Source organism: Topomyia yanbarensis, chromosome 1, assembly GCF_030247195.1.
Source record: "Topomyia yanbarensis strain Yona2022 chromosome 1, ASM3024719v1, whole genome shotgun sequence".
In the NCBI taxonomy this organism is placed as follows: Eukaryota; Metazoa; Arthropoda; class Insecta; order Diptera; family Culicidae; genus Topomyia; species Topomyia yanbarensis.
The window spans coordinates 145,043,813-145,065,629 of NC_080670.1; the positions used below are offsets into that span (position 1 = coordinate 145,043,813).

The following is a 21,817-nucleotide window of genomic DNA, read 5'->3' on the forward strand; positions in this document are numbered from 1 at the left end:
GCCGATTAACGTCAGGACAACATCATCTGCAAAACCGACGATCTGAACTCCTCTGGGCAGTTCCAGTGTTAACACTCCGTTGTACATTATATTCCAGAGCGTTGGACCGAGTATGGAGCCCTGAGGTACTCCCGCCGTGACCCTAATCGACCTCTTCCTGATGTTCATTTCGTAGACCAGTACTCGGTTCTGGAAGTAACTTTCCAGATTCTTGCACAGATAGTCCGGAACACGCATTCTGTGCAGCGCAGCGGCGATGGCCCCCAGCTAGCACTGTTGAACGCGTTCTTCACGTCGATCGTAACCACGGCGCAGTAGCGGTTTCCCCTTCTCTTTTGCTTCGACGCTTTCTCCTCGCTCTCGATGACTGTGCGGATGGCGTCCACCGTCGATATCCCTTTCCGGAACCCGAACTGCCTCTGCGATAGTCCTTTCTCACTTTCAGCGTAGGTCGTCAGCCTGTTGAGGATGACCCTTTCCAGAGGTTTACCAAGAGTATCCAGCAGGCATATAGGCCGATACGATGCTGGATCTCCTGGTGGTTTCCCTGGTTTTGGCAGCAACACCAGCTTCTGGATCTTCCATCTATCCGAGAAGTAGCCTTCGTCCAGGCTTTTCTGTAGGACTATCCTGAACATGTCCGGAAACGCCAGGATCGCAGTCTTCAGTGCCACGTTGGGGATACCAACCGGTCCGGGAGCTTTCTTCGCTTTCAGCCCTTTTGCCACAATAAGGAGCTCGTCGTTGGAAACTTGATTGTCACCAGCATTTCCACCGTCTGCATCAACGTACGGTGTAGGCGGCCATACGGTTGGGTCGTGCTTCGGGAAAAGACCCTCCACGATATTTTTTTGTTTGTCAGCACACATTTCGGCTGGCGTCATTGGACCCTTGATCCTGGCCACGATATGCATTGCCCCAAGGGTTAGCGTCTACTTCTCTGCACAGCTCCTTGTAGCAGGTGGACTTGCTTAGCACTATCTCGCGTTTAAAATCAGTCCTGGCCGCCCGGAATGCTACTTTACACTCTTCTCTGACCGCCTCTGATCTTGCTCTTTGAACGCGTCTGGCTTTTAGACAGGCAGCCCGGAGGATGCTGAGCCTTTCGTTCCACCAGTACGCCGGTAGTTCCTCGGCTCCATTTTCCTCGGCATTGTTACATCGCATGCCCTCGCTACTGTTTCCGACAGCTCATCGGCGCTCCGAATTGGAGTGACGCTGTCAGCACGAAGTGCTTCCACAGAAAGGTCCTTGTCGAAGTCCTTTATTTTCCACTTCCGCTCGCCAGTCCTCACTCTCCGCGTTACAGTACAATTCCGCCGACCAATGGTGTAGTGGATAGCCTGGTGGTCGCTATGTGTATACTGCTCACTAACTCGCCAATTCATGTTATCCATCAGCGACGCGCTGCAGAATGTTACGTCTATGATGGATTCCCGGCCGTCTTTGCGGAATGTGCTAGCGGAACCTTCGTTGCACAACCTTACCTCCAGCTTTACCAGTGCTTCCAATAGGCTGTAACCTCTGGTGTTGATCAGCCTGCTACCCCACTCCACGGCCCAAGCGTTAAAGTCTCCTCCTATAACAATCGGTGTTCGTCCGACTAACGAGTCAGTTAGTGCGTCCAGCATCCGATTGTACTGCTCTGATGTCCACCTTGGGGGAGCGTAGCAGCTACAGACGAATACGCCGTTGATCCTGGCGATCACGAAGCCTTCGTGTGTGTTATCCACCACCTCTTGAACAGGGAAACCGCCCATAACTTGTATTGCAGCCATCCCTGCACTATCCACAACCTGTGTATGTATGTGTGTATGTGCGTCTGTGTGTGTATGTGACCAAAATGTCATTCATTTTTCTCAGAGATGGCTGAACCGATTTTGACAAACTTAGTCTCAAATGAAAGGTACGTTCCCATAGGCTTCTATTGAATTTCTAATGAATCCGAAATCCGGTTCCGGAATTACAGGGTGATGAGTACGATCACGCAGAAAATGTCGATTTTATTAAATTCTGCAATGAATGTATAAAGGTGAAATTTTTTCCGAAATGTAAGCACAACTTCTTCAATTTGTAGTATTATGTCACTAACAACCATTCAAAGTCTCTTGGACCATATTGGAAATGGCTGTTCGGCCATCTATGGGAGCTGTCCATAAATGTCAGCTTCTTTCTGCGAACAGCCTAGATAAGCCGTGTAGTGTCGGTAGTGGTTGTTTCAACAGGCTAAGAATTACACTACGGACTACCTGTTCCGGTGGTAACACCAAACAGGGAACCCCAATTCCATAGTGTCATGCGACCCGTGCTATGGGTAAAATTGTTGAGGGGGTTTAAAATATTCTCAATGGCGAACGGAGCCTGGGAAGAGCCGGGCGAACTCCCCAGTAACTGGCTGTGGTCCACTAGGAGGTGAATAACTCTATTATCTTTCTCCGGACAAAACCAGCCTAGAGGCCGCGTGGCATCCGGCGGGTTTGAAGTAAGTCAGTTATGGAAATAACTGTCAAATTCATTCGCAAAGGTGGCCGCGTCACTTATGAGGAGGGAAAGAGCTTTAGACCGATCAGTCTGACCTCCTTCCTTCTCAAATCAGTGGAACGTTTAATCGACCACTACATTCGAGGTGGTAGCTTGGGCGAGCACCCGCTGCATGCAATGCAACATGCATATCAGCGGGGGAAGTCTACTACCACCCTGTTACACAATGTTGTCTACAACATTGAAAAAGCTTTTTCACAAAAGCAATCAATTTTAGGAGTTTTTCTCGATATTGAAGGTGCTTTTGACAACGTGTCTTTCGAATTCATTTTGGAAGCAGCACGAGATCATGGAGTACCTTCATATATCACGAACTGGATACACGCAATGCTTAGCAACCGACATCTGTTCTCATCGTTAAGACAAGTAGAGATGAGAAAACTGAGTGTCTGCGGATGTCCTCAAGGTGGTGTGCTGTCACCACTTCTATGGAACCTTGTCGCCGATAGCTTGTTGAGAAAACTAAATGAGCTTGGGTTTCCGACGTATGGTTTCGCTGATGATTATCATATAATGATCACCGGTATTTGCATTAACACACTTTTTGATTTGATGCAACAAGCCTTATGTGTTGTTGAGCGGTGGTGTCTTCATGTTGGACTATCAGTTAATCCAAATAAAACCTCAATGGTGCTTTTCACGCAACGAAGGATTACAACCGGAGCTCGTCCATTGCAGTTTTTTGACTCTGAAATTATTATCGAAGATCAAGTTAAGTACGTTGGGGTAATTCTCGACTCAAAACTTAATTGGACAGCTCACATCGATTTCAGGATCAAGAAAGCTTGCATGGCCTTTGGCCAATGTAGACGGGCTTTCGGCAAATCTTGGGGACTCAAACCCAAGTACATTCAGTGGATCTACACAACAATTGTTAGACCAATACTGGCATACGGGTGCCTTGTTTGGTGGCAGAAGGGAGAAGTCATGACAATCCAATCAAAGTTAAACCATCTTCAGAGGATGGTCTTGATGGCGATGACTGGTGCGTTCTCGACAACACCTACTGCTGCTCTCGAGGCACTCTTGAACATAAAACCACTACATGTGTTTCTGAAACAAGAAGCACTTTCTTGTGCATACCGTCTTAAGGTTACTGGGCTCTGGAACAGTAACCCAATAGATCGTGTAACTAGCCACACAAGACTGTGGCCCCAAATGGTTACTTGGGATGAATATACACTTGCTCCCAGTGACCTTACACTCACATGTAGTTTTCCTTCTAAAATTTTCAATGTGAGAATACCTCTTCGTGAGGAATGGCAGTCTGGCTGGATGGAGCGACAACTTGAAGAATACGTAGTTTGTTATACGGACGGTTGTTTGTTGGAGGGCCGAGCCGGTGCTGGTGTCTATTTTCATGAGATGAGATTAAACCAATCTCATTCGGTTGGTAGATACTGTACCGTATTCCAAGCAGAAATCTTTGCGATTCTGTGTGGCGTACAATCCGCACTTCAACAGGGAATTTGCGGTAAAAGAATCTATTTTTGCTCTGACAGTCAGGCTGCCCTGAAAGCACTTAGTTCGGCAGATTCGAGATCGAAATTAGTAATCGCATGTCGAACTCAAATCGAAGAACTTAGCTTTTCAAATGCTATCTACCTTCTATGGGTACCCGGTCATTCCGGTATTACTGGAAATGAATGGGCGGGCGAATTGGCTAGAGCTGGCGCTGCGACTGATTTCGTTGGTCCAGAACCAGTTCTACCACTGTCAATAAGTTGGATAAAGCACAAGATTCGCTCTTGGGCTGCATTCGAACATGTTAACCATTGGCGTAGCTTGCAAACTTGCGTTCAAACAAAGGCTTTTCTGCCGGATGTGAGTCCGAAAATGTCAAGAAATTTGTTGCATTTTTCCAAGCACAACTGCAGTATTCTGGTCAGGGCACTGACTGGACATTGCAAACTCAATTATCACATGGCTACTATTCAGCGCGCTGAGTATTATTCATGTGATCTTTGTGAATCCGATTACGGAACATCATATCATTTGATATGCAATTGCCCTGTATTAATGCAATTGCGCATCCGGTTTTTTGGTTCTCCATACATAGATGAACCTATGTACAGAGAGCTGAAATACAAGGATATGCTTTTGTTCCTAACCCAGTGTGGTAAAGAGCTATAGTTTTTTAGCCGTATTTGAATGACAATATCTCTTCGGGGGTGTTGTCGTTCTTTTATCTCAATATCCCCTCGGGGGTGTTGATATATCCGCTCACTGTTTGAGTAGAGGTTCTAAATCCCTCCGGGGGTTGGAAGTTTTATTCCTGCTGTTGTAGCACCTGCAGATCGTTCAGCATCACTCCGGGGGTGCAGAATGCTCTGTTTTAATTGTTCTGTGTCGTTGTTTTCCTTACCCCTAACCTTACCACTTCCCCAATCCTTCCCATCAGGAAAATGATGAAAAGACGATTCTTGGCATGGCACAAATCTCCGACCAACATGGGGAACGTGCCATTTGAGCCAGACGCTACTGATTCCTGAACTCGCCAATTCATGTTATCCATCAGCGACGCGCTGCAGAATGTTACGTCTATGATGGATTCCCGGCCGTCTTTGCGGAATGTGCTAGCGGAACCTTCGTTGCACAACCTTACCTCCAGCTTTACCAGTGCTTCCAATAGGCTGTAACCTCTGGTGTTGATCAGCCTGCTACCCCACTCCACGGCCCAAGCGTTAAAGTCTCCTCCTATAACAATCGGTGTTCGTCCGACTAACGAGTCAGTTAGTGCGTCCAGCATCCGATTGTACTGCTCTGGTGTCCACCTTGGGGGAGCGTAGCAGCTACAGACGAATACGCCGTTGATCCTGGCGATCACGAAGCCTTCGTGTGTGTTATCCACCACCTCTTGAACAGGGAAACCGCCCATAACTTGTATTGCAGCCATCCCTGCACTATCCACAACCTGTGTATGTATGTGTGTATGTGCGTCTGTGTGTGTATGTGACCAAAATGTCATTCATTTTTCTCAGAGATGGCTGAACCGATTTTGACAAACTTAGTCTCAAATGAAAGGTACGTTCCCATAGGCTGCTATTGAATTTCTAATGGATCCGAAATCCGGTTCCGGAATTACAGGGTGATGAGTACGATCACGCAGAAAATGTCGATTTTATTAAATTATGCAATGAATGTATAAAGGTGAAAATTTTTCCGAAATGTAAGCACAACTTCTTCAAAATGTCATTCATTTTTCTCAGAGATGGCTGAACCGATTTTGACAAACTTAGTCTCAAATGAAAGGTACGTTCCCATAGGCTGCTATTGAATTTCTAATGTATCCGAAATCCGGTTCCGGAATTACAGGGTGATGAGTACGATCACGCAGAAAATGTCGATTTTATTAAATTCTGCAATGAATGTATAAAGGTGAAAATTTTTCCGAAATGTAAGCACAACTTCTTCAATTTGTAGTATTATGTCACTAACAACCATTCAAAGTCTCTTGGACCATATTGGCCACCATCATCGGTTCCGGAAGCCGCGGCGGTGGTATCCAAAATCAAAATAACAGTCACATCGGTTTCTCGAAGATGGCTAAACCGATTCAACCAAACTTATTCTCAAATGAAAGGTGTTGTGTCCCCGTAAATGGCAATTAAATTTCATCCGAATTTCGCTAAAATGTCTCTCAAACAACTTACATTTGCAGTTCTAGGTCACCGACGGCCAAGCAAACTTTCGTTGACTACATTGACCACCATAGACGGTTCCGGAAGTGCCTGGGAAAAGTGGCCATCTTTCAAAATTAACAAACTCATATCAGTTTTTCGGAAATGGTTGGGCGGATTTTTACAGACTTAGTCCCAAATGATAGCTATATTTCCACAGATGTCTATAACATTTCGTACGCATCGCTTATATGATTCCGGAAATATGGACTAAACCGCCCGGTCACATATAAAATTCCCACATAAGCCGGAGTTAAATTTTTTCATGGGGAAGGACCCCATGAAATTCCAGAAATCGAATTCGTATTTTCGATGCCAAACATCTTTAAAATGCATGAAACGTCGAGATTTTATGCTATCTCGAATTTTTTTTATAAAGATCGGCTTTTTGTGACTTTGCCGGTCGACAAACGGTGGGATAACAAAATTCTCTCAAGTTTCCTATCTTACGCCTCCACGCGAGCCTAAGTCTATTGATGACATTTGGTTCTTAGACCGGCGACGACTGGGTGCTATCAGCCTTCTGCCGATAGTAGCAGAATGAGAGGGTGCGAACAGATCTAGCCGAGAAAACATTGCCGTAAAAATGAATAGTTGATCGGAAATTAGCCCCAATACGACTAATCTAACTAGTATCTATGATCACGGGTCAATACGTATTGAAAATTCGCCGCGTCTGTTTTTATGGACATAATTTCAAGCTCCGTTATTGCTAACCAGCCCGTGCATCAGGTTAACAGTCCTTTATATTTCCCTTCAGTGTTCGTTATTATCGCTCGTATACTTGTATTCCACAAACAATCCGATATGGAAAATAAGAAATACTTTCCTTGATTTATAACATCTCGCGCTATTTTTGCCTGCATAATGTGTTATCACACGGTAGTTTTCAAGCCAATAAATATATCGTTGAGAAGAAGTAACGAATTCTGTCCAAATACTGTTGCAATGAATAGAGATCCGGCCCATTACGCAGATAAGATTAGCTTTTTTAGGCAATACTCCCACGGTCGGCTGTGTGGAGTTCAAATTGCTTTTGTTTAGGGAACATAGTATACTCTCGGTAGCTGGCTGCCCAGAATTTAAAAAAACCAAAAACTAAACAACTACCTAATAAAATATGCTTTACAGGTCGCATCGCTTGCTTGGAGCGAATCCTAGACCTGATACCCTTCCAAACTACCAACTCCGCGACACCTATGGAAGAGTCTGACGAATCGTCGTTCTTCCGTTAAGTAGGTGGAGCATCAACACTTCCTGTCTACCTTATCCTTTATCCTTCCCCGTGAACGATGGAGATGGGGGCGGCCGGCAATGATGGCTATCATGCTGTTGAGGTTTTAATATGGGTCGGATTGGTATGAATTCCTACTTACCATTTCCTAAGTAACTCTTATTAGATAATCAGCAGTCAAACATGATGAAGTCAGTGTGCAATCCGCCAAAATCATCGTCAAACGCAACGCAACGCAAATCGACTTTTTGGGACTTTTCGCACTTTTTTTCCAATTTAAAATTACCGTGGCTGTTTTTTCTTTTAATGATTTCTTTTCGTGTATATAGTTGTCACGTCATGTATAATAAAAATGTAATATATACATTTGAAAACTTTTAATGATTATAAACAACGTAAAAATTCTCGTGTTCATGATTGAGAAAGGCATAATTGAACCGCTAGGTGGATTAAAACCGGTTTTTAGATGAATATCGCAGAAACATGCCTAGTTTGTATGCACACACACACTTATGGATGTCTGTGACCTCAGTATCCGATTTCCAGGTGATCGCGTTGAAATGGAAAGATAATGATCAGTCAGAAATTGTTGGTTCAATAAACCGAAGTATAGAATTCCCGCAATCAGCTATAGTATGTCCACAAAAAACGTAGATGACTACAAATGTAACTGCATTGTTCATTGATCATCGCGTTGAATTAATTTCAGTTGGCGCATGACAGCAGTATTCACACCAACAGGTGGTTTGAAGAACCTGATTCCACCATTCCCGAGCCCCGTAGGAAAGTTACCGCAAGTGTTTGGATATTTTAAAATGCTTATTATTCATCGAACATCGATTTGGTGTAATTTGACATGACATTACAGTAATATTTAAGTATAAAAGTTTTATATTAGTTGCACTTTTCGGGTATGTTTCCTCTACAATGTTCTATGGAATCGGTTTAAGGGTATCTCAAAAATTCCCGAATGTTCCAGGAATGGAATCTAGAAAACGCTACAGTACCCTCAAATAGTCTATACACACAGAAAAAAAATATTGGTAAAAGTAAGAGTGTTCCGCTCTTAGCAAAAAACAACTAACGCCTAATATCAGGTTGAAAGTAAAACTTTTAAATTAATCAAGAATAATAATCAAAAAAAAAGTTTTCCTTTTAAGTTAATGAAGAATTATTCAGTATTCAAAATAAGTTTTATTTTCAAACTAAGAGTATGCGTTGGTTCTTTTTTGCTAAGAGTGAAAAACTCTTATTTTTACCAACATTTTTTTCTGTGTGTACGAATAACTGTAAAATCCCTTACAATGTCTCTTGGAACCGTATCTAAAAGCAAAGCACAACTTTGATACTATAATTCCGTTTCGGAACTTGACCTTCTGTTTCAAATGATTTCGCAGCCGATTCTTAGTGTACAGAACAATTACAAAGCTAGTGGTACGATACTACTGATCACTACAAATTATTCCTGGATGAGTTTTGCACATACGACAAATAGTTTATGAAACCAGCACCTTGCCCTCTAACATTTCTAGGTTGCCCAAAACTAACAATTAATTCAGAAGGTTGACATTTATGAATTTTATTTATACACAGGTTATGCTAAGGCGCACTTCGAGCTAAAAGTTCTATGAGTATTGAACATGGCTCACAGAACTATGTCAGGTTTTATGACCTGACCAACAAGTATAGTTAATGAATCTTGAATAATTTCCCGATAATTTGCAAGTGGTTTAGCCGAAATTGATCGAAGATTGAGAAAGCCAGAGCCAAAAAAACACCTAAATTTTAAAAGGATAAGTGCTTTGAAAACGCATTTTTTTTTTCGCCCGGCTGCCCAACACCGCCTTCTGGCGGCGTAAGTTCTATAACTCATAAGTGTAGTTTCAAGTTAGTACACGATCAAATTTCAATTGTACGGTAAAGTACTACTGTAAAGTAACTTACCAATAATTGTTATTTTTTGAAAACTTCAACATGTGTGATAATTTTTCAATTGAATTGTACTACCACACGCAAAATAGTTTTTTTGTCGTTTCCAACAAATTTAAAACTTTCATCTCGAATATCATTTTATACAATCATTTCAACAAGCAGATAATGTATTTATATATAGGGAACGTTTTGAAGAGGTTCTAGTGGGGTTGACAACACAAAATCGTGTTTTGTGCATTTTACAGCGATTCTGCTGAGCCCCGCCAAACGACGGGGTTCGTCAGCAGAGGGTTACCTCAGATACTACTTGGTTCGAAGTTTTTTAACTTCTGTAGAAGATTTTTGACAATGTTGTGGACAGTATTTATTAGAATCTCAATTCTAGAGATGACGCATATAGCTTCGTATAGGTGGTAGAAAATCCCGTGCAAACTTCAAGGACCTTGGTCCGATAGCAAGACTTGATCAATTTGGACCAGACACTCCTTGTGAGACTAGGTATTTATTGAGAGGTGGGTAATTTTTTTCGATATTAACCCGACTGCATGATCCACCAGTGTCCTGAGGATGGTTGTTGGTATGAACATGGAAGTTCCAACACATTTACAGTCCACATTCAACACAATTTGTAACCGATGGTCCCAATTTCACCAAACACCTTTTCGTAGTTTTGAGTATTCATCACTCGCATATGCAAATATATGTTCTGCTTTAAATGTTGCATACTTTGTGAAAACAAAGATTGTAGTTTCACTGATAGATGCAAATCATACCATTCAAATCGATAAACTTCCAAGCCCAGCCGAAACTCTCTTTCAACTAATGCTTTGCCCATTCCCACCGCCATGTGCGGCCGTACATGATGCAATTTAATCTCATGACTGCGAACAGAACATAAGTGCATGTTCGCAATCGGACGCACGGAATCTATTTTCGTACAGACTACGGACTGTCCTCTCTTCCTCTTATTCTTGACCTCTCACAGCATGACAAGTTAACATTCAATCTAGTCAGTATACCTCCCGTAAGCGCAACGAATTCTTTTTGAAAAAAACTTTCCCCTGTACAGTGGAATAGGTCGTGTCAGCGTAAAGAATTCTTTTATGCTTTCGACTTATTCGCAATCAGCACAGAACAATGACTAAAATGTAGGTAGATAAGAAAAGTTCGATACCACATACTGTAACCTTTCTGCAGTTCTTAGTGGTACATGTGCAATTGAAAATTATCTTGCTTTCAACTCTAACTCTAAAAAAGACCAAACATCCAACAAAAATCGTTTATCACAAGGGAAAATGTTATTAAATTCAATGATGTGGCATTTCGTCAGACAAAGCTGTAAGCTGGTAAACGCGCAAAACGAAGCTCGCACTCACCTGATATAAATAACTTCACTATTGTACTTTATTCTTCGCCACCCCGGTGCAACATTAGAACGGCTTACAGAATTGGTCCTTGCGACGTTGGCAGGACTGGAATCGTCGCTTGGAACATTATCCGCTGGAATGTGGCTTACACTTGTGGTTTGCCGATTCGTAATAGCATTGCTATTACTGCTTACCAAAGATGACACGTTCTCTTTGGTGGCAATGTTAGGGGATTGATTCACACTAGCTATATTTACAACCACGTTGTTCACAACACTAGCACTTGCAGTTGCACTGCTGGCAAGACTGGTCTCACCACTTGCCGTGGAAGGATTTTCGGGGGAAGCGAACATTAAATTATGAATATTCCCACTGTACTGGGAAATTTTGTGCTGCATTGATGCATGGGCTTGCTGGTGGAGCCCATGCTGCGGATGATGTTGTCCTGTTGGCAGGGATTGGCCAGGATGTTGGTTTTGCACCACCCGATGGTGGTGATGTATGGCATTTTGGGATTGGGTATGGTGGTGCGCTGCGATCGTCGCTGACTGCTGAGTTAGATTCTGCAATTGTTGGATGTGATGATTCGGTATCGAGTGCTGCTGCTGTGGATGGGTCAAATGCGATGGCAGCTGGTGGTGTGCCATTTGCTGAATAGCCAAGCTGGGCGCAACAGCAGGAGATATGCTGCCACGCATTCCATCAGCATTCGGTGCTGCCATTTAAACAGTGGATAGGTGCAGCTGAAAAATAACAACATTGTACAAGTTAGAAAAGGAGAAATACTGAATAGAATTAATTTAGGAAATAACTGATGAATAGTAATCACATTTAATGAAACTTCAACTTCAGATCACTTTCTCTGATGTGTAAGTCGCATTCAAAATGCAATTCTAGGAATGAATTTGTAAATTAACTTGACATTTAGTTCAAGGTAGAATCATAAATGAGAACTAAAAATATAATACAAATATGCCCTGATGTGATGATTCCGAGGTTCCCATAAGCGACAATTGGCTAATGAAAACATTAAAATCTCATCAGAGTATATATAAAACAAAGATTGCGATTATTAAGAAGTTTTAAGAGGGTAAACAACTCTCCGGTATAGGGATTTTGGAAACCCCTGAGATTTTCATTATAACTATCAATATTTGAAATAGACTTCCCAATTATGCAAACAAAATATACGTGAACGGCCACACGACACGAAAGAAGTATGTTTATACAATCTTTGAGAATAACAGGTGATTGTATAGAGCAAACAAAAGCTAAAAAACTAATTTCTATCTGATTTGCTATTAGAAGGAGAAAAGTGGGAAATAGCAAATATAAGAAAATCGATTTACCCTGGTACTGAAACAAACATTGTTCGTGTGCAGAAGCAGGCATCGCAAATTATTGCAAGAATTTTGTCTCGAAAATTCACCAAACTTAACTCTATTTCGTGATGCAACAACTTCCTACTTTCAAACAATTGTCTAGAGTATACATACATCAGTGCAATTATGATTTTCCAAGAATCACTCTCAACCAACTCTTTTACACTCGGCCGGCGCTGAGGACAATCTGTTGTTCCCATCATGTTAAATCGAACGTAAACCATTTCAATTTTCCAAAAACGTTCATCGTCTCCGCCATATTAGTGGCTACCACTGCACCACAGCTAAGGACGAAGGCATGACAAAATTATGGAGTACAAACACGCCAACTAATAGCATTTGAAGTACAACAATCGTATTGTATATCTCTTCATCGGGGTTTGACTGTTGCACATGAAAATTATATACATATGTGCACATATATTTATAGCGGTAGACTTGAACACCTTCGACTAGGCAATCCTGTGTGGCGCTTTGATTGGGCCCACGTTGATAGGACAAATGCAGTTGTAGTTGTTAATCGCTTTAGTTCGTGGTGCGGTTTCCTTTGCTCGACAATGCACTTTGCTTGCTACTACGTGAAATCAACGCCCGGCTCTATGAGCGAAACTGCATTCATCTACACGTACCAGAAGCATCAAACCTAAAATGCATCCAACAGAAGGTGTACACTAGCAAGCAAGTGAACCAGCGGCCATATGTACATAACTCGTTGCGACGGTAGCGATATTAATTGGGTACAGCAAGAATAACAAACAATAGCTTCATACGGCGATTACACAGTACATTAGGGTTGACCTACGCCATAGCAAATCAGATTGATTCGAAAAGGATAACATCGATTCGAACCCACCATCAATCCAACCTGACTGAACACCATCACGACAACGACTACTGTCCTTTGTTTCGAAGTGGTAAAACTGACGCACAAAGCGTGGAAGTGGTTATCATGGATCTCCGCAAGCCCTGCATTTGAAACGAAACGTCCGCGAAACGATGACTGTAGTGAAATACGCGCTACAGTGTTTGAAAAAACAATTTCCATGATCAAAATTAAATAAATCCGAAATCAACATTCAAAGAATATACAACACGCAGATTTAATATCTTAAGTTGGAGGAAGCAACCTCATAAAGAGTTTGAGTTTACTTGTCCAATAATTGTAGCTAGGGACTTGACCCTTATCATCATTGTAGAACACTAGTGAACTAGGGGAACATGGGGAGACTTGACCAAGCGCAAAATTCTATTTTTGACTATGGCGTCTTCTATTCGATTCTTAAAAAATTTTCAAAAATATTTTTATACTTGTTTCGATCCCTTAAGGTAAATTTAAAAGTTTGGAATGAAAAATCCATTCGTTATAAAGAATATTACGTGGTTAATAAACTTGCACTAAATGATGTATTTTTTTATCAAACTTTGTATGAACATATCTACTTGACTACTAATTACTATTAATGTACTAATATACCACCTTAATCCTAGTGAAGCAGTGAAGCGATTTTACATAAATTGGAACATTGGAATAGTTATTACTAAAATTTGCATGACATTAAATGCAATAACTAGTGTTGGGGAGACTTGACCAAGATTTTAGGGGGAGACTTGACCAAGTGGCAATTAGCTGAAGAAAGATACAAAATTCCTGATATTTTTTATGCTTTGGTATCTACTGTTAATGTTAATCACGCCATAAAAAATCCCACCTCAAACATAAGTCTTTATATTTTAGTATTAGTAAACAAAGTTAGCAATAGTAGGGCTGATTTAGTGACGTGTGAACATGCAATGCAAGCAGTACAGTTAATCCTTAAAAAGAAATGCATTTAAAAAAATCGAAATTTATCAAATGCAACCCTTTTATATTTTTTACTGCAACCTAAGGAAAAAAATAATTACAGTATGTTTTATGTCATTTTTTGTTATGATTTTTCAAAATTCTCGTGGTCAAGTCTCCCCATGTTTTGGTCAAGTGTCCCCGCAGTGGGGAGACTTGACAACAAAAAAAACGATCACAGAAAAACTTTTGTAACTTTTCAAAAATTAAAATATAAATTCTGCAAAAAATCATGAAGACGCACAATAACTTTGCACATTATATCTCAATGACTTTTGAGGGATTGAAAGCTTCTTTAGAGATTTATGCAGTTTTAGCTGAAATCCTGGTCAAGTCTCCCCATGTTCCCCTATACCCAACGGATGCATATTTTATCAATTTTCTGATGATAAGGTACTTTCAGTTGTAGGAAAAGATAGGTCCGTCACTCAACATTCTATACTTACGTTGAATAGATTATAGAAATGGTCTCTTGATAATGGATTTACTTTTTCGGTTTCTAAAACTCAATATGTTATTTTTTCCTGTAAACGTGCCATTTCAAATTTCCATCTATATCTCTATGATCAAGAAATCATGCAGGCTTTTGAATATAAATATTTTGGTATTTGGTTTGCTCTTCTTTGAATATTTCAAGACTTGCGGTATCATGGGAACACTCACGAACAGGCCCGAGTGTTTGGGCAGGGAATAGTTTCTGGATTTATCGATTTTCTCTACCTATCTCAGTTCTAGGAAATCCTTGAGAGATTTTTGTGAGGAAGCGGATGATCTGCCTACCACATCGCGTTTACAAGTGCATCTCAGAAAAGATCACTCTAAACAAATTGGTACACTGAAAAAACCACATACAACACATACGAGTGATCCAATGGAAACAAGCGAGTTGCTTATGAGTGCTCAGCTCCCTATGTCTCTATGTGTCGATGAATCTGAATCGGAAAATACTCTCAAATTTTTGGATGCAGTTATACCTTACGTATGTTTCGGTTTGCTGGAGGGGAGTTAGGTTAGTGTTTATAAGGCGTAACCGCTAGATACTGGCCTCAAGAAAGAATGCTGTCACCCCTACTGAGGTCCCTGGTAGTGGATGGACTCCTGAACGAATTGGAAGATCTGAGGTTGGAGCAACGTATTACACAGACAAAATTATTATCACTGTTAGAGGAAAAGATGAAAGGATTTCGGATCGTTGTCAAATTGATTAAACAAGACATAGCCATAGTGTAAAACAGAATATCCTAGCATAAAAATTACATACTTTGGATTTGGAACTAGAAGAAGAGTGAAACAATTTTTTGCCCTACCCTACTCATCCTCAATCAAAATTGTTTATTAAATATCCGTAGAGGAAGACTAGACAATTCCTCGTCTTACGTAATACCTTTTTTCAAGAGTTGTCCTACTGGTGCTATAGAGCTACATTTTTGCATACATTTTGCAGACGACACAGGCGAATGGCACACACTGAAACACTGCTTTAGGCCAATTGTAGCGGGCCGTGATTCTGAATGTGATATTCATTGTACGGTTCAACTATGTGCGGGCGTGGGGACTTCGCCAACGCGTGTATCATCGCGAAGCACTCGAGCATTTATGCGTTAACGTGTTCGATCGCGTGTACGTTTGTATGTCGCGTGTCCTAACGTGTATGTAACTCGCGTGTATAAATACTATTTTAAAACCGCATACTCGCCTGTGTTCTTGGATGATCGCGCGAGGACCGTGAATCTGATACTTAATTTTTTATGTGCGGCTCAGATGTTTGAAGAAAGTGAGATCTATCATATCACTACAGTTCCCGGTCATGTCAGTATTTTTTTGATTGGTGACTGAATGTATGGACCTAAGTTGCTAGGATAGAGGGTAATAGTTTCCGGACGTAACCGATTCATGATAGCGCGAACACGGACGTTTGTAGGTTCGCGTTTGAGACAGCGTTAGAAACTTCTTGCCAGAACGTTCACCTTATTACCGGGGTGTTACCAAGTTTGCGCGATCGCGGCCGTAAGTGTGCGTTGTTAATCGCGAAGGGCTTAAGCGTTCGTATGTTAACGTGTTTGTCACGTGCGCTCGCGTGCATGACTTCGCGTGTACAAAACTGGATTTTGTAACCGTGTGGCCATTCGGGATGGCCACGCGGACCTGCATTCTGATAGTTTTCGGTGTACAATTCACATTCTGACAGGGAGTAAGTTACCCCCTATCACTAGAGTCCCCTGTCACGTTGCCATGTAACGTGGTGTCTAGTGGATAAGAGAGCTTTATTTTTTTAGTTGGATCAATTGAAGGCATGGACCTAGTCTGCTGATATCAAGGATAGAAACATCCGGAAGTGACCGATTCATGATCGTGCGAGTGCGGGAGTTTTTAGGTTCACGCTTGAGACCGTGTTTGAAAATTTATAGGAGCTGAGACATTCACTTTATCACCGGGATGTTATCATGTTTACGAGATCGCGGGTGTAGGTGCCGCGGGTTGTCGCGAAGGGCTCAAGCATTTGTATATGAACGTGTTTGTCACATGTATGTGACCTCGCGTGTATAATTTCGATTTTATAATAATGTAGCGTGTATTCTTGAATGATCGCGCGTGGACCGTGAATCTGATGCTTAATTTTTAGTGTATGGTACAGATGGTAGAAAAAAGTCCGTTTCCCCATATCACTAGAGTTCCAGTGACATGACACCATGGAACGTGTTGTTTAGTGAATGAGCGTTACGTTTTTATTGGTTCAACTGAAGGCATCCAGACCGCTAGGGCCGAGGAAAGACTTCCGGCCGTGACCGTTTCAATATCGCGCGAGAGGTGGGCTAATGTTTGAGGCCGCATTTGTAAGTTTAAAGGTGCTACGTTTACTTAACTACCGGGGTGTTTTCATGTTGGCGTAATCGCGGGCGTAAGTATGAGTGGATTATTGCAATTGCATCATCGCGTTTGTGACCAGGTTTGTGTTATCGCGAAGGACACGAGCGTTTGTACCTATATGAGTATAAATAGCGTATAGTACGTATATACTAATAAAAGGTATCAAAACATGCCGAATAAAGAAAAAAAAGATACAAAGTGCTTGATTAGAAATGTAAAAGCAAACCAATAGATGAAATAGAATAGAAAAAAACACATGTAACATGCGATGAAACTAAACGCAGCAAATGTTGTATATTTGCCATTAACGACAATTGCATTGTGTTAGACTTTCATTATGATGTGCTGGTCCGGAATGAATAATTCACGTGCGTCGGTAAATTGATTATACCCTAATTTATCCAATCCCACCTTCTCGAATGAATAAAATTAAATACTCAAATTGAACACCGGAAGTATTATACGCCAGTTCCGCATCCATTCTCTAACCCAAATGTCACAAATACTCAGACGAACACATACACAAATAGACTTACGACTAGTACATAACAAATGTACACTAGTACGAAAAACTACGATTATTACAAAACGACAACTAATAGGTTTCTACTTATGTATTTATTAAATTAATTTAATTATCAAATTAATTTAATTAGTCTATGCAGATGACGAAGTCGACCGATAAATGGACACACAATGACTCCCACTGTGAGCCCCGTCCAAGAATACCGCTATCAAAATGTGGAACAATGGTTGCAAACGCAGCACACAGCAAAAGTCAATCCACGTCACCTCGCACAGACTAGTGGTTGGGCGTTGGTATACACAGGTGCAGAGTATGAAAGAACATAGAACATTAAAAGACGCATAGGCCCTCTCGGTCTCCTCGATGCACCACTATCGAGGCGTAATGCAATAACCATCTTAAAGCAATTGTCTGTCAGAGGTTCTGTAGCACTGATGCACGCAATATACTTGATGATGTTTGCAATGCCGTCAAACCCTTCAACCTTGGGAAGGGAATACCTTGTCTTACGTAATTCTAAACCAAAAGTAATCACTGATCTACTCACAGGCCATTATCTTCTTAGGACGCATACATAAAATGCGACTTCCCAGCTCTCGCTAGGACTAGAATAAGCCCAAATCATAAAGAGATCAGAGACTTCTTCACACAAGACATATAGGTTATTTAAGAACCTTAGCGAACAGTTAAGCATTATCCAACGTGTACCTACTATAGTTCTATAGAAGGACGTGACGTGGAAGTGATCGGTTTTTACGCCCAGTATGCTTAACAGTAACAGTCTGCTCTCCAGAACCACCGACGACAAAAATAAAGCAGTCCTAAAGCGAATTTTTTCTACTGTATATTGGGTGAAAAACCCAACTAAAAAAGAGTACTAAAAAAATGGAATAGGAATCTGATGTGGAAAATTTATCAGCCAAATTGTAAGGAACTTATTAGTTCGAATATTCAAGCATCAGATTATGAACATGTACATTATTGGATGATGAGCGGTCGACTAAACTCTGTATTGCGTTATGCTACACCCAAAATCCAACGGGTATGTTTCTATTACTTTTGGATAAGATTCTATTGTCTTTTCGGTAACAGACCACGCAATTGCGCATTGCGGTATTAAAATCATATTCCCGCAATGGTAGTAAACGGTGGAATGACGAATTTCGCTTGCTGTTCATGTATTTGTATCACACAACCAAACATTTTTTCAGTAACCTCGGCTCTGTTCGCATGTAGGATAATTCTGTCGATTTCTATGATAGTGTTAGTATCGGGTCAAACCAACCGGGACTGTGGCGAATTTCTGTCCCAATTTAAACTGGAATCTGCCTCAATATTGGCAGAAACCAGCCGGAATATTTTTACTGGGTAGGCTGGATAGTGAAATAAGTATAGGCAGTTTCTGGATCCGGCACAGTTCCCGATCCGGACCTGCTCCCAAACCCGGTTCTCCCGGATCCGGACCAGCACCCGGATCTGGACCAGCACCCGGATCCGGACCAGTCCCTGGATCCACCCCATACCAGATCCGGACCTGAACCAGGCCCAGACTTGGCGTTTAGATCCAGACAAGTGTCTGGATCCGGATAGGTCTTGCTTCCCATACATGACGAGAAGGACTGTGTATGTTTTGTGCGGTCGCTACCTTGCTGTTGACGTCCGTGATAGAAAGGAAATTTTAATTTAACACCCATCGAAAAAGCCCACCACTATTTCGAGTCGGTTTTTTTTCTGACTGTACTTTGAAGCTAGCCGAGTGTGAGCCGATCTTCAAATACGGAATGCGCCGTGTAGAGAAAATCGTCTTTATCTACATTGTGTTTGCTTCGCTTGATGCGCAATACAATGACAAGCGAAGTTCTACACATTTTCAGACAATCCAACGCGTTAATATTTATTGTAGAAGAATTGATGAAACATTAGTGCGATGCAGAGATGATTTGAATGTGTCGGGAATACCAACAATTTTTTGTTGCGACCGTTTTAGTATTTAACGTCTTGCTATTAGAGCATTATTTTCTTATTACTGTAAAAGTATTACGGCCGAGCTTTGGGTGTACACTCAAGTTTTTTACGCGGTTTTTTTTGCGCGGTATTTTTTACGCGGTTTTTTTACGCGGATTTTGATATTCACGCGGTTTTTATTTACGCGGATTTCGAAATTTACGTGGTTTTCATTTACGCAGATTTTGAAATTCACGCGGTTTTCATTTACGCGGATTTTGGAATTTACGCGGTGTCCGTCAACGAGGTTCCCTTTAACGCGGATTCTTAAATTTAAGTGGTCTTCATGTACACGGATTTTAAAATTTACGCGGTTTTCATTTACGCGGATTTTGAAATTTACGCGGATAAAGAAATTCACGCGGTTTTCATTTACGCGGATTTTGAAATTTACGCGGTTTTCATTTACGCGGCATGTATCCCCCGCGTAAAAAAACCTGAGTGTATATATAGTTAGTTTAAACTGAATAACAAGTTAAATAACGTTTTTGTCGATTCCGACAGCATACGTCATCAAAGTGAATTTACGCTTGTCCGGACATGCCGCAGACTCAGGTGATTTGCATTTAATGCCAAAAGATCCTGAAGGCAAAGAGTTAAGTAGCCGGGAAACTCTAAGCATGCTCATTGACCCTACTCCACGCTTTTCTAAACTTTCTTACTTCAAATCCTTGCTCTTCCTTGAGTACTAAAGTACATAATATTTGAAAAATATTTCACCTTTCCAGTCCCTTGCTAATTGAATGTCGTTACAATATAATAAAAAAACAAGTTAAATAACGAAAATTTGAAGTGTTTGTGTATTGAAGAGCAATTGTTGCTGTTGAGCCCCACATAATGTGTGGCGATAAGAAGAATTTGACGAAATATATGCTATGATCTATGATCTTTTATTTCCTTATTTATCTAGACCGTTCTTCTATAGCAGCAATATTTTGACTTACTTCGAATTAGGTAGCTCTTAAATAATATGTGTTTGAGTTTAGTAGTAAGGTTGTATTTTCCGTTATTTCACCCCATAGGAGAACGACTACCAACCATATGGTGATCATATCTGCTTTTGTACGTCATCGTAAATTTATATGCATATTTCCATTTCTTTTTTGCGCCTTCCCGTTATGGCACAGTGAACGATAGCCGATGTGAGCGGACAGAGCATGAATTAACTAATTAGATAAGGCTGCCTCATATTTCAACGCAATCTAACGATCCAAAATAAGAGCATACTAACGTATAGGTTGTTTTCAACTCACTTTATATACTGCGTGTTTGTACGAACAATATCTAAACAGTGCATATTTATGTTTTGAAAATTTCAACTACCTTTTCGTAGTTTGAAAAATAAATAAAGCAAGCGTGCGAAGTTCGTGCATCGTGTGCACGAACACCAGAAGAAAAAAACTTCAAACTCGCTCGGTGTCATTCCGACGCTGATTTTATTTCTCCCTTTCTTCGCTTTATTAATATAATATGTTTTATCTGTTTGGATTATCTTCGTAATGCGGATCCAGTTTAACCGTTGCCTGGGCTGCATTCTGGTTGAAGCTAATTTCAACTGCGCCCAACTCTATTTTGCTCTCTGTTGAAACATAGTTTCATTTGGGATTCCTAAATTGAACGATTCATTATCAAGTCGATTCAATTTCCAATCATCGGTCGCCTGACGAGTGAAACAGGTTCTACATAAAGTGTACAGTGTGTTCCGTGCACTGCTTATGGATTGAAACATCTCATCGTAAACCTGGTGTATGGGAAATCAATTAAATTATATTTGTCCACCCTTCTCTGACTAGTCCTGCCGTCGTTATTTTGTTCCCAATATTGTTTCTGTGTTTCGAGAACACTTTCACGCGTACGATTTGGTATATTGCAACAAATGAAAATGCACATAGAGTGTATGTCAGAATTTTCAACTTCATATATGAAAGATAATTGCAAGTAGCCTGACAGTATCAGCGCCTTTCCACAACATCTATTCCAGTCGCACGTTCATAACACCAAGCGGTGATGTGAATCCTTAATGTATGTAGTTTAAGTTTTTTTCGCGCAAGTATGCACCATTTACTCAGCGACATTTAATAACATGAAGAGAGCAGGTGTTGCAGGTGTGTACGTTTCAGATGCAATATCCCAGTACAATAATTGTATGAGTCTACTTTCGCATCAATTTGTTAAGTATTTAATTCTTTGATTAAAAACACTAACAGGTACCCTACTTGGTGCTACTATAATCGACGAGAGTCGTGATCCCTAGATGCAATTATTAAATTGGATGTATTCGTGCGCACCAACCCGATCATTTGTATACAAGCTACCACGGTTTCCTGGTCTGTTTCGCAGTCAGCATATACCTTGTAATGGCTAGCGTTATTTGTGAAAACGACGTATCAATTAAGTCAATCAGCAATACCAAATAATTCTTCTTCGATAGAGCCGTCGACAT

General features: G+C 41.0%; 1 protein-coding gene across 4 annotated transcripts in view; it reads right to left on the minus strand.

The window, feature by feature from the left end:
* Positions 1–21,817, minus strand: part of LOC131676271 (methyl-CpG-binding domain protein 5) — a 106,609-nt gene that overhangs the window by 72,154 nt on the left and 12,638 nt on the right. For all 4 annotated transcript variants that reach the window (XM_058955393.1, XM_058955400.1, XM_058955414.1 and 1 more), the window contains exon 2: positions 10,764–11,497. In XM_058955393.1, coding sequence (XP_058811376.1) covers positions 10,764–11,476 — 713 coding nt within the window. In that variant the 5' untranslated portion in view covers positions 11,477–11,497. The remainder of the gene's footprint in view (positions 1–10,763; positions 11,498–21,817) is intronic.